At 35.3% G+C, this 12,246-nt stretch overlaps 2 protein-coding genes across 6 annotated transcripts in view; one reads left to right on the forward strand and one right to left on the reverse strand.

Annotated features, from left to right (window-relative positions):
- Positions 1-11,551, forward strand: part of CFAP96 (cilia and flagella associated protein 96) — a 23,814-nt gene extending 12,263 nt beyond the window's left edge. For 3 of the 4 annotated variants that reach the window (XM_008000447.3, XM_073017777.1, XM_008000446.3), the window contains exons 6-8: positions 2,640-2,819; positions 6,934-7,100; positions 11,312-11,551. In XM_008000447.3, coding sequence (XP_007998638.3) covers positions 2,640-2,819; positions 6,934-7,100; positions 11,312-11,360 — 396 coding nt within the window. In that variant the 3' untranslated portion in view covers positions 11,361-11,551. The remainder of the gene's footprint in view (positions 1-2,639; positions 2,820-6,933; positions 7,101-11,311) is intronic. The other variant, XM_008000450.3, reaches the window with a different exon arrangement.
- The window catches only part of CCDC110 (coiled-coil domain containing 110), a 26,709-nt gene continuing 21,574 nt past the window's right edge, over positions 7,112-12,246 (reverse strand). For both annotated transcript variants that reach the window (XM_008000445.3, XM_008000442.3), the window contains one exon: positions 7,112-7,513. In XM_008000445.3, coding sequence (XP_007998636.3) covers positions 7,473-7,513 — 41 coding nt within the window. In that variant the 3' untranslated portion in view covers positions 7,112-7,472. The remainder of the gene's footprint in view (positions 7,514-12,246) is intronic.

The raw sequence follows: 12,246 nt of genomic DNA on the forward strand, positions 1-12,246 counted from the left end.
TGGCTCAGTAATTAATCTTTTACCCTATACTTATTGAGCATAAGATACTTTCTTAACAGAAAAAGCTCTTTTATCCTCATTTTTAGAACTTATACATAAAGCAGAAATTTTATATTCCTGGATTTACTAATATCCTAAAACTAATTTTGAAAAATGTATCTTGCTTTTTCTTTCAGTATTAAAAAAAGGTTACTCCACTGTCTTCCTGCTTGAATTGTTTCTGATGAGAAACCTGTTGTCATGCTCATTTTTATTCTTCTGTGTGCGATGTGTCCTTTTCTCTGGTTACTTTGTTTTTCTTTTTATGACTCATTTAAGCAGTTTGATTATGATGTGACTTTGTGTTGTTTTCTTTCATCCTTCTTGTGCTTGAGGTTTATTGACCTTCTTGGATCTAAGAGTTTATAGTTTTTCAAATCAAATTTATAATATTTCCAGTTATTATTTCTTCAGATATTTTTATCTGTCTTTCTCTTCCCCTTCAGAAATTCCAGTTACATGTGTATTAGGCTTCTTGAAATTGTCCCACAATTTACCAACACCCTATTAACTTTTAAAAAATGTCCTTTTTCCCTTCTATGTATTTCATTTTGGTTAGTTTTTATTGCTGCATCTTCAAACTCACTAATCTATTTTTCTGTAACGTCCAATCTGCTGTTAATGTCAACCAGTGTATTTTTAATCTCATACATTGTGGTTTTGCTCTCTAGAAGTTTGAGTATTTTTTAATGTCTTACCTGTCTCTACTTAATTTTTTGAGCATACAGAATATACTTACTGTCTTCATGCCCTTTTCTGTTAATGCTAACATCTATATTAGTTCTTGGTTGATTTTAAATAATTGTTTTTCTTCTCAGTATGGGGGTCATATTCTGCTACTTTGAATTACTGGCAGTTTTTTTTCACTGGATGTCAAATAATGAGGATTTTACTTTGTTGAGTGCTGTATATTTTTGTATTCTTATAAATGTTCTTGGGCTTTGTTCTGGAATGCTCTCACATTACTTAGAAATGGTTTTTATCTTTTCAGGTCTTGCATTTAAGATTTGTTAGGTGTGATAGGAGCTATGCTCAATCTAGGGCTAGTTATTCCCCACTACTGAGGCAAGACCTTTCTAGGTACTCCATCGGATGCCCTGTGAATTATGACGTTTTCTTGCACAGCTGATGGCAACCAGCACCATTCCCAGTTCTGTGTGAGAGCCAGACACTGTCACCTCACAGTCTTTCAGGTGGTTCTTCTCTGGGCTTTGAATAGTTTTCTCACACATCTGCTGACCAGTACTCAACTGAACATTCTAGGGCAGGGGTTGGTAAGACAAATACAGTATTTTTCTGGTAAAAGGTGACCATGCTCTAGCAAAAAGTGATCCTAAAACATGACATTATAATCACACATGAGAATCACTGAGGGTGACTGTTAAAACCGCAGATTAATGGACCATACAGCAGACCAATGCAATCAGAATTCTTTGAGGGAAGGGCTTGGTGATTTGTAATTTAAATAAATTATCAAGTGATTCCTATGACAACTAAATTTTGCGGAACACTGTCCAAAAAGATCAATAGAATAAATTTCCAGTACCATCATTGTGATATGGAAGAGTGGAGAGCAGATCACCAAGAATGAATGAATGTCCTGCAAGCTGGAGAAAGGAAGAGGACAAGCAAGGGTGAGAGAAAAATCCCAAAAGAGGAAAGGATTCTGAAAGTGCTACAGTGGGTTCCTAGTAGTGAAAGTTAGTCTTCTCTCAAGTAACTATCTATTTTATATTTCATTTATCAAGTGTTTTCAGTTCAGTTTGTTGAATGATGAAATATCAGATTTTATATTTGCAAAAGTGAAAAAAAGTATCAATATTCACTGTGTAGTTGTTTTTTTTGAATCTGTATTTCATAATTTGATTTTTGCTACTTTATTAATAGCCAGTGATTTTTATACTTAATATTGTCTGATAGAAAAGATTATAACATAAGAGGAAAACATGACTGCTGTTTTGCTTTGAATACTAGATAGCAATAAATATTACAGAAATGTAATATATACATATATACATATCTCATATATATCTACATCTCATATATACAGATATATGAAATATACATAATCTCATGTATACATATAAAATATTTTTTAAAATTATAAAAATGTTATATATACATATCTCATATATACACATATAAAATCATATATCTACATAGTCTCATGTGATCTTTACAACAGCATTATGGGGGGAATGATAATGTCCTCATTCACAGTTGAAGAAGATGTGACACTAAAACGTAACTTTCCCAGAATCTCTGAGAAATGCTACAAAGCAGGAAGGGCGTGAACTAGAGACAACTCTTGTTATTCTGCATCATGCTGCCCACATAGTTAATATAGATTCGTTCAGGTGATAAGGTCTCAGTACTGCAAATAAATTTGTATCCAAAATGAATAAGCGTAGTTATGTTTGCAAGTAGGCATATCTTTCGTAGCATAAAAATAGAACGTAGCAAATTAATGTTTTAAAAAAGTACATGGAGCAGGATGGATTTAAGAATCATGTTTATATTACAATGTAAAAGATTTTAATCTGGGTTATTTTCAATTTGTGAAATTTATGCTATGTAATTTCAAACTCTTTAATTTACAGAAAGCGAATGAAGAACACCATCGTTTACTTAAAGGAGCACCGTTTAAGTTAAATCTTCACCCAAGGGACTATTTTGATGCTAATCCTTATTTTTCTGAGGAACCTTTACCACCAATTAAAAAAGAAGAGAAGAAAGAATCAATTTCAAACACTTTTAAACCTTCTTCTCCTGGTAAAAAGGCAAGTTTACAATTTTAGGATGAAAAAAATTAAGCATTATGAAGAAATAGGCTCTCTCTTGCTGTCACATGATTTTTTTCCCATATAAATAATAATAAACTTTTGTTTGTATTGATACCAAGAATCATGGGACCCATTTTTACAAAATTACATGAAATCACCAAGTATGAATAGTGTAGGGGATAATGAAGCTCTTCTCATGAAGTAATTATTAGTCTCTTCAAATGTATTTGAATTTATAATTTTTTTTTTGAGACAGCGTCTCGCTCTGTTGCCCAGGCTGGAGTGCAATGGCATGATCTAGGCTCACTGCAACCTCCACCTCTCGAGTTCAAACGATTCTCCTGCGTCAGCCTCCAGAATAGCTGAGATTACAGGAGTATGCTACCACACCTGGTGAATTCAAAATGAATTTTTGAAGTGCTTCTCTAGACCCTAGGTCTAGTTTTTCTTAAAACCATAAAAAGCCAAACCATCTTTTAGTTTTTAAAATGGCAATTAAAATTAACTATCTTCCTACTGCAGAAGTTAACAAGTGAGAATAAAAATTAAAATGCTCCAGCAGTGTATAAACCTTAGTCAATGCTTTTTTTTCTGTAAATTGCCTGTTTTTCTTGCAGACTTTGTATTTCAAAGTTTATGTTTTAATATTGTGAGATCAATATTGTGAGATCTCTTGTAAGATCTCATATATGAAGGGTACTACTCTCGTTTTGTTATTTGTGTTGGAAATAATTTTTTTAATCTGTTGGATCTTTTGTTATGATGTTTTGTTCTGTTCAGGAATTTCATGATTTGATGTAGTCAGATTTATCATTTTCATTTGTCATTTTCAGAGTGGCTCTCTTTACCACTAATATTAGAATAATGTGGCTTCTTAATTTCTTCTATTAGTCATATCCTTTTGCATTTAAATAGTTATCTAAAATGCATTTTGATGTAAAGAGTAAGGTAAGAATCCAGCTCTTGTTTAGTTTGGGGGCACGAGGAAACTTTGGGCAGGGGGTGAAATGTTCTGTGTCTGAATCGTGGTAGTCATTTCAAGAGTGTAGACATCTGCCAAAACTCATAGCATTGTTCACTTTAAATGGGTATAGTTTATTGCAGGTGAGTTAGACTTTAATAAAACTGATTTTTTAAAAATCAAGTTGTTCCCAATATGACTGACGGAATAATTCATTTTTAACACCATTACTTTGAAATGTCATTTTTATCAAACCAAAATTCTTATTTTTGAAGGTATGTTTCTGAGTTTTCATTCCATTTGACTAATCTATTTGTCTATTACTGGCCAAAAAAATCCTTTTAGGTTCTATTATATTTAATAGTGAGTGGTCTAGTCTCTTCTTACTCTTTAAAAAAGTTGTGCTGGTTATTCTGTCATATTCTCCAGAACTTTAGAATTATTTTCTAAAGTTCCCAAAAGAGAAAGAACTTTGATATTTTGTGATAAAATTTACTCTTTGTATTTTTGGATATTTTAACATATTTATAATTTGAATCTTCAGATCCAGGAGTAAGCCACTTAACCTTGTATCTTGCTTGTAGAGTTTTGTATTTTACATCGCATAGCTTATATTATATCTTATATTTATTCCTCGTTATTTTAAGGTTCTGGTCAATAAGGCTTTTTTCCCAACATATTTTCCTTCATATTATTTGTCATTATAAAAAACACTTGATTTTTAAAAAATAACTGGCCACTTCATTAAACTTTGTATTCTGATGGTTATTTTCTTGATTCTCTTTTGCTTTACTGCTCTATAATTACATTATCTGCAGATAATTTTGCTCCCCCCCTTTCTCATATATTTGTATTTTTTATGTCATGCTCATGCCCAATTCCTTAAGCCAGCAGTAGTGACCATCCTTGCCTTAATCTTGACTTTAATAGGGATACCTTCAGTTTTTCATTTTTATAGATGCCAAAAATAGGAATAAATCAGGAACATATGCTGAATTTTATTGAATATATGTTGAATTTTATGAAATGGTGTAATCTGTTTAGACTATCCCTTCACTCCCCACTTTTTACTTGTCATAAGCTGAGTAACAATATTTCCTGAAATGAATCTCACTTGGCTGTGTTGTATTAATCTTACAATATAATACTGTGTTTTATTTGCTAATATTTTATTAAGCATTTTTGCAAGAATAATTTGAAGTGTGATTGGTCTGTATTTTTAAGACTATGTATATGCCTTATTCTATTTTGGTACAAGTGGATGCAGGCATCTTAAAGCAATGGGGGTAATTTCTTTGTTTTTCTATGTTCTATAGCAGTTTGATAGCACTAGAAATATCAGCTGTTTGAAGACTTGAAAGAATTCACACAGTGAAGCATTCTGAGCTTAGCCATATTACAGAGTGGTTCTGCTAATTTTTCAATTCTTACATGTCTTTCTCCATCTGTTTTGTGTAGGTTTTCTATCTCTTTTTGGTCAATGTTGATTATTTACATTTTCTTAGAAAATCAGTCATTGCATTCAGGTTTTTGGGGTTTGCAGAAATATATATATATATATATATATATTTATTTATTTATTTTTTTGAGACGGAGTCTTGCTCTGTTGCCCAGGTTGGAGTGCAGTGGCACGATCTTGGCTCATTACAACCTCTGCCTCCCAGGTTCAATTCAAGTGATTCTCCTGCCTCAGCCTCCCTAAGAGCTGGGATTATAGGCGTGTGCCACCATGCACGGCTAATTTTTGTATTTTTAGTGGAGACAGGGTTTCGCCATATTGGCCAGGTTGGTCTCGAACTCCTGAACTCAGGTGATCCATCTGCCTCAGCCTCCCAAAGTGCTGGGATTACAGTCGTGAGCCACTGCGCCTGGCCTATTTTATATTTTTGATATTTAATATAGGTATAGACTTTCCTCACTTCTTTTTCATTCTTAATTCTATTACAGATATAGCTATTAATTTACTTTTTAAAGCATCACTTGGGCTTATTTATGTTTTTCTATTTTTAATTCATTCATTTTGCTTTTATACTTTTAAATTAATTTATTTAAACTTTCTTAAGTTTTCTTGTTATTGTGATGTTTAAAATAATCCATGTGTCTTCAATCTGGAAAACTTGAAAACTTACAACGGTATCTTTCAAATGAATTAAATCTTCATGTATATTTGGCATAGATACTACAAGAAAAGAGTGCCTAATTAAATGAGTTATTATGATTCTATAGAATTTTCCTGTGATTATATAGAATATAAAGTTTAAAATTCTGTCAAAGCAGTTTAAGAAGTCAAAGCAAATATTTCTGTGTTGTGTACAGGTTGAAAAATATTTTGATTGACTTCTCTTAATAGATTACAAGAAAAGTAAAGTAGATTACATTTTCCTCTTGCTTTCTATTTCTTTGTGCTATTGCTTATTAATTTTTTTTTTTTTTGAGACGGAGTCTCGCTCTGCCGCCCAGGCTGGAGTGCAGTGGCCGGATCTCAGCTCACTGCAAGCTCCGCCTCCCGGGTTCCCGCCATTCTCCTGCCTCAGCCTCCCGAGTAGCTGGGACTGACTACAGGCGCCGCCGCCACACCCGGCTAATTTTTTGTATTTTTAATAGAGACCGGGTTGCACTGTGTTAGCCACGATGGTCTCGATCTCCTGACCTCGTGATCCACCCGTCTCGGCCTCCCAAAGTGCTGGGATTACAGGCGTGAGCCACCGCGCCCGGCCACTTATTACTTTTTTTTTAAAGTATCTTCTCCATCACTGACTGGCATTTAGTAAAGTCACGTTGTGCCACACTCCTTGTTCCCCGTTCTCTATCAAAATACATCTGACCTAGGATTTCCCTTACTAATAGACTCACTTTCTAACTAAGTGATAGCCTGGCCTGATAAACTCTAAAATATCAATGCTTGGCAATAGTTTAGACTGTTACCTTACTATAAATATTGTCATTTTTATAGAGAGCTTTTGGATTATGGTGTTTTGACCCTGTAAAGTTGGTGGTAGGGAGACCTTTTGGTGGTGTTTGAATTAAACAGTATCATCTTCTTTAAAACCAACTCTGCAGACTACAAAAATCTGTATGAACTTCTTCACAAGCTAATTTTGTAGAGGCATTTTACAAAATCACATTAAGTTGTCTCATTTTTCTTTGCAGCCTGGTGGAATGAAGGCAGGAACATTTGATCCTTACCCATCACATTCTGCTGGCCCTTATATGGCTAAATTGGCAACTATTTCTGGCAAAAACGATAAGATTTTCCACCCACCAGGTGGACCAAAAAGCAGACCAGTTGAAAGTATAATGACTTTGAATGTCAGAAGGTGGGAATACTTTACGCTTAGCTTACAAACCAAGAAACAATTGTTTCCAACTTTTATACTTCTTCAAAATAGTATCTTTTATTTATATATACTTTTTAAAATGACAAATTTGGGTGACTTTAGACATCTCAGCCCCTTCCACATACAGGTACCTGGCCTCCCTTGTAGAAGTTCTCCCCCATCTTCTGAAATTCCCAGATGAAAAAGCTTAAGTTATCTGCACCAAACCATTCTGTGCATAATTTTTAAAGCAAATCTATAGCGCCTCATTATGAGTCATTTGAGACTAGTTAGATATTCATAGTTCAGTTAGCAGTACACGTTAACATTGGCTATTTCTCCAAGGGAGTTTCTTAGCAGTCGTGAGGAATCCTAATGATGCTTGAGAGTTCTGTCTTTAACTTTGAGATAGCCTGTGAAAATAGGAAATATTCTGGTTAATTAAAAATGCCAATGTAACTATAATGCTTTCAGAAAAAGTATATTATCAAAGTATCTTAAAACTTCAATTTTATCCAGGTTTTGTATACTCTCAAAACTGAGAAAGTTCTTCGGAGTAAAAACAATCAGTTATTCTGTGTCTAAAGGACACTAAATTTACATTCTTTTATAAAAACAGTAGTACATCTTTATCACTTGGAGACAGTAATTATAATACTAACATTAGTATTATTTCACAAAAATAATACTGCCCTTTATTACAAAGGTGTATTTCTTTCTTTCTTTTTCTTTTCTTTTTTATTTTTTTGAGACGGAGCTTCGCTCTTATTGCCCAGGTTGGGATGCAATGGCGTGATCTCGGCTCACCACAACCTCTGCCTCCCGGGTTCAAGCGATTCTCCTGCCTGAGCCACCCGAGTAGCAGGGATTACAGGCATGCACCACCACGCCTGGCTAATTTTGTATTTTTAGTAGAGACGGGGTTTCTCCATGTTGGTCAGGCTGGTCTCGAACTCCCGACCTCAGGTGATCTGCCTGCCTCGGCCTCCCAAAGTGCTGGGATTACAGACGTGGGCCGCCATGCCCCGCACAAAGGTGTATTGCTGATTGACTGCTTGTTAAGTTCTTTGGAACAATGTATTTACCAGCAGAACTAATCAGCTAAAGACAAATTACTTAACATTTTTATAAATTAAAAATACCAGTGCTATGTGTTAACTTTTACCTAACCAGAAATATGATTTTAGATACCTGAATTCTTTTGGGAAAGAAGACTTCATAGTAAGTTGATACTGTCTTAAAACTTCGATAATTTGGGGTGCCCTAACTTAGATGATGTTCATACTTGTACTACTGCTCTTGCTCATGAGACTGCTGAGACGATTCTGTGGTCCTGGATACCTAACAATGGCTTTTTTTCACTTGATTCTCTCACTCAACATCCATTTAGAGCTTCAGTATGTATCCAATTTTCTGACTGAATTATTTTAATCTAGTCCGTTGCTTAAGTTGAAAAAAAATTTCTGGACATCTTAAGCTTTACATCATTCAGGGGCTACCTAGCACTAAATTTTATGTTGAGAGTTTGCAAGATTAGAAAAAATGACCTCAAATAAGGAAAATTTAAAATGTTTAGAGTTTGCTACTTCAGACATAATATCTACAGCCCACAACATTTTTTGTGATATACATGATTTTACTGTATTTTATGTACTTTAAGATGTGTTTTCTCTAAAAAAAAAAATATTGAAGTTATCTTCTGGTTTCATGGGGACTAATTAGCTTGAGATGCCATCTAGTTTCAAACATTTGCTTAAAAAACTGAAGGCCCCTTGTAAGGTGGCCATAACCTGCTTTCCTGTTGCCTTTCTTGTTGTTTTTGTGCATCTTTTTCTTGAGCCTCACAAAATACATGTACTTTTTTTAACCTACTCTACTACATTGCTGGTAAGGTTGTTCATTCTGCCTTCTATCTTCTATCATCTCTTCTCTAAAGTCTGCTAATAGCCTCAGACGGAGTTCTACTGAACTTCTATCTTGAACCTGTCTTTTATGTGTTATAGTCATTCATATATGTTAAACCTTATATGATAGCCATTTTGCTACCTACAGTTATGCTTGACTTTATATTTTTTCAAAACATTCACCTCAGTATTTCCCAAATGGCAAGTGCATAAAGCATTTGGCAAGTGAAGTTTTTTCTTGAGCACTTGTGTGTGTCACTAGCATTAACTACAGAACGCTGTGTGTATTTCAGTGGCCTCCGATACTATGACATCTGTATTACGCCATGCATGCATCTCACTAGGAGTGTTAGAACCAGTGTCTTTCCTATGAATTCAGTTTCAGTAATACAGTGTCACTGCAATTAACTGGACGCATAGTACATTCTCATTTTATGTCAAATAGAATAACCACCCCCCAGACTCCAATACTACTTTGACAAAAGCTCTAAATTGCTATGATACCATCAAATAGAAGTTACACTATGCAGTTAGCACGAAGTCACTAATGTATGAGGTGCTGTTATAAGTGAGGTAATGTAGGTGAAATGAAGAGTCCTTCTTAGCTGCGATAATTAGCCAATTCAAGCTTTCCAAGTCGACCATGTCTTGCTGATACTATACATGGGTTTGAAGGAACAGGTTTTGGAAATACGTTTTGTCTTTTTTTCCTTTTTTGAGCGGAGTTTCACTCTTGTCACCCAGGCTGGAGTGCAGGCTGGAGTGCAGTGGCGTGATCTCGGCTCACTGCAACCTTCTCCTCCCAGGTTCAAGCAACTCTCCTGTCTCAGCCTCCCAAGTAGCTGGTATTACAGGCGCCCGCCACCACGCCCAGCTAATTTTTGTATTTTTAGTAGAGACGGGGTTTTGCCGTGTTTGTCAGGCTGGTCTCGAACTCCTGACCTCAGGTGATCCTCCCACCTCAGCCTCCCAAAGTGCTGAGATTAAGTGCCGGGATTACAGGCGTGAGCCACTGTGCCCGGCCGGATATACATTTTGAATAGTAGCTTAACACATACGGGTTTTATTATAATAAGCTAATATCAATGACGATGATGACCAATTTTTGCATATTTTATCTACTCTTTGTAGCACTTTGGTGACAATTTTGTGGAATAAGTAAGGAAAATTGATTTTGACCTAGCAAAATTCACATTTTCTGAATTAACAAAAACTGATCTGTGTCACTGAACCACGATTCCCCTAGATGTTAGGGTAAATGTGTGTAATTTAAACTATTGTCTACAGGAATACTATTCTCTGCGGGCTAGTTGGTAAAGTATTGGACTTAGAAACAGGAAGATATGGAGCTTTTTTCTATCCTTTTAACCTTTAACCTCTGGCAAACCACCTATCACTACTCTGCCCAATTTCATCCAATAAACAGATGGTAAAATTAGAATTGTCCTCACCACACCCACCGTCTGATAGATGGAACTTTGTGTGTGGGAAGGGGGGCAGTATTTCAAGTTTTCTGTGTGTTCTTTTCTCTGCAGAGAATAAACCTGAGAAAGTTCTATGATGCTGTAGCATATATGTTTGGAGCAGGGAGAAAGAGAAGAATAAGTGATTGTTCTTTTGAAAAATTTGAATTTTATCTTCCGTTTAGTAATTTTTAATTTATTGAAATCTCTTTCTTTTTATAATACATTATCAAATCATTATCCTGAATCAGGTTCTAGCTTCTTTCACCCTAATTTTAAAACCAGTAAACCTTTGGACAGTAGTATTTAAAATCGATTCCATAATTGTTTTCCTTCTTAAATTGTATCTTCTAAGTATATACGGCTTTAATAAAATGAAGTGTTTTAAGTTGATGAGAAAATTATGGTTTTGGATTGTTAATATGTTACAAAGTATATTAGTTTTAAATTTTTTAATGAAAAAAGTTTTTATAAGAATGTACAGATAGGCTGGGCTTGGTGGCTCACGTGTGTAATCTCAACACTTTGGAAGGCCAAGTCAGGCAGATCACTTGAGCCCAGAATTTTAAGACCAGCCTGGGCAACATGGCAAAACTCTGTCTCTACAAAAAGCATAAAAATTAGCCAGGCATGATGGCACATGCCTGTAGTTTCAGATACTTGGGCGGCTGAGGCAGGAGGATTGCTTGAAAGCCTAGGAGGTTGAGGTTGCAGTGAACTGTGATTGCACCACTGCACTCCAGCCTGGGTGACAGAGTGAGACCCTGTCTTTAAAAAAAAAAAAAATGTACAGGTATTTGACTTGCACCTATAAAATTAATGTATGTTTATTTTCCAATTTTAGGGCACTAAATTCAAAGAACTACAAGACTGCTTCAGTACCATCCTATTAGCAACTGGAAGACAAGTAGCTTTCTAGATCTTAACTACGAGTAATTCATTATCGAGAGCTAATTATTTGAAAAAATATAAGATGTTTTGGAGCAGATAGCTCAAGCAGTTAAAAGAAATTTAAGCCTACAACTCTAATTCTCTTCCTTGTTTTCATACTACTACTTAATTAATAAATAGTATTTGCTAATAACACATGGTTGTTGATTTATGTTTTTAGATCTATGTGTCTGAGCAGAACATGTGTACACATTGGATAAAATCCTGAAGTGCAATCTGTCATTTGCTTTTACTGCTAATGTTAAAAAATTGCAGGGTTGGAGGGGAGAAGTGGAAGAGACTGCTGGAAGGGTAGAAAGTATACAATAAATTCTTCCTGTTTCTTCTCAGAAGTATTGAAAATTGGATTGACAGCTATCCAAGTGTCATAGCCTACTAAAGCATTCTTAACATCAGAGATAAATGTTAGATCCATTTATAGTATTACATAGATACAATATATACGCATGACATAGTGAGGCAAATGCTTCAGCTTATATGGTAATACGCCCTCTATTTGTGACTTACGTAAAGCATCAGGTTATTTAGCCAATGGCAGCCCCAGGATGAGTTGAGGGGTTGAGGGGGATGTACTTGTTAGTTGAGTATCTTATAAAAATTCTGAAGTTGGAAGATGGATGAAGTCAGTCTTTGGTGTCCTCCCATGTTCCTCTCTAGCTGTCAAGCTGCCTCACCTGGGGCATCTCACCAAGGCCTTACCCGCTAGTCCTCAAGTTATCTCTTCTCCTTCACCTGCCCTGTGTCTTTTAAAAATATCTGCTTTAAGCCAGGCACGGTGGCTCATGCCTGAAATCCCAGCACTTTGGGAGGCTGAGGTGGGTGGATCAC

This window comes from Chlorocebus sabaeus, chromosome 7, assembly GCF_047675955.1.
Source record: "Chlorocebus sabaeus isolate Y175 chromosome 7, mChlSab1.0.hap1, whole genome shotgun sequence".
Lineage (NCBI taxonomy): Eukaryota > Metazoa > Chordata > Mammalia > Primates > Cercopithecidae > Chlorocebus > Chlorocebus sabaeus.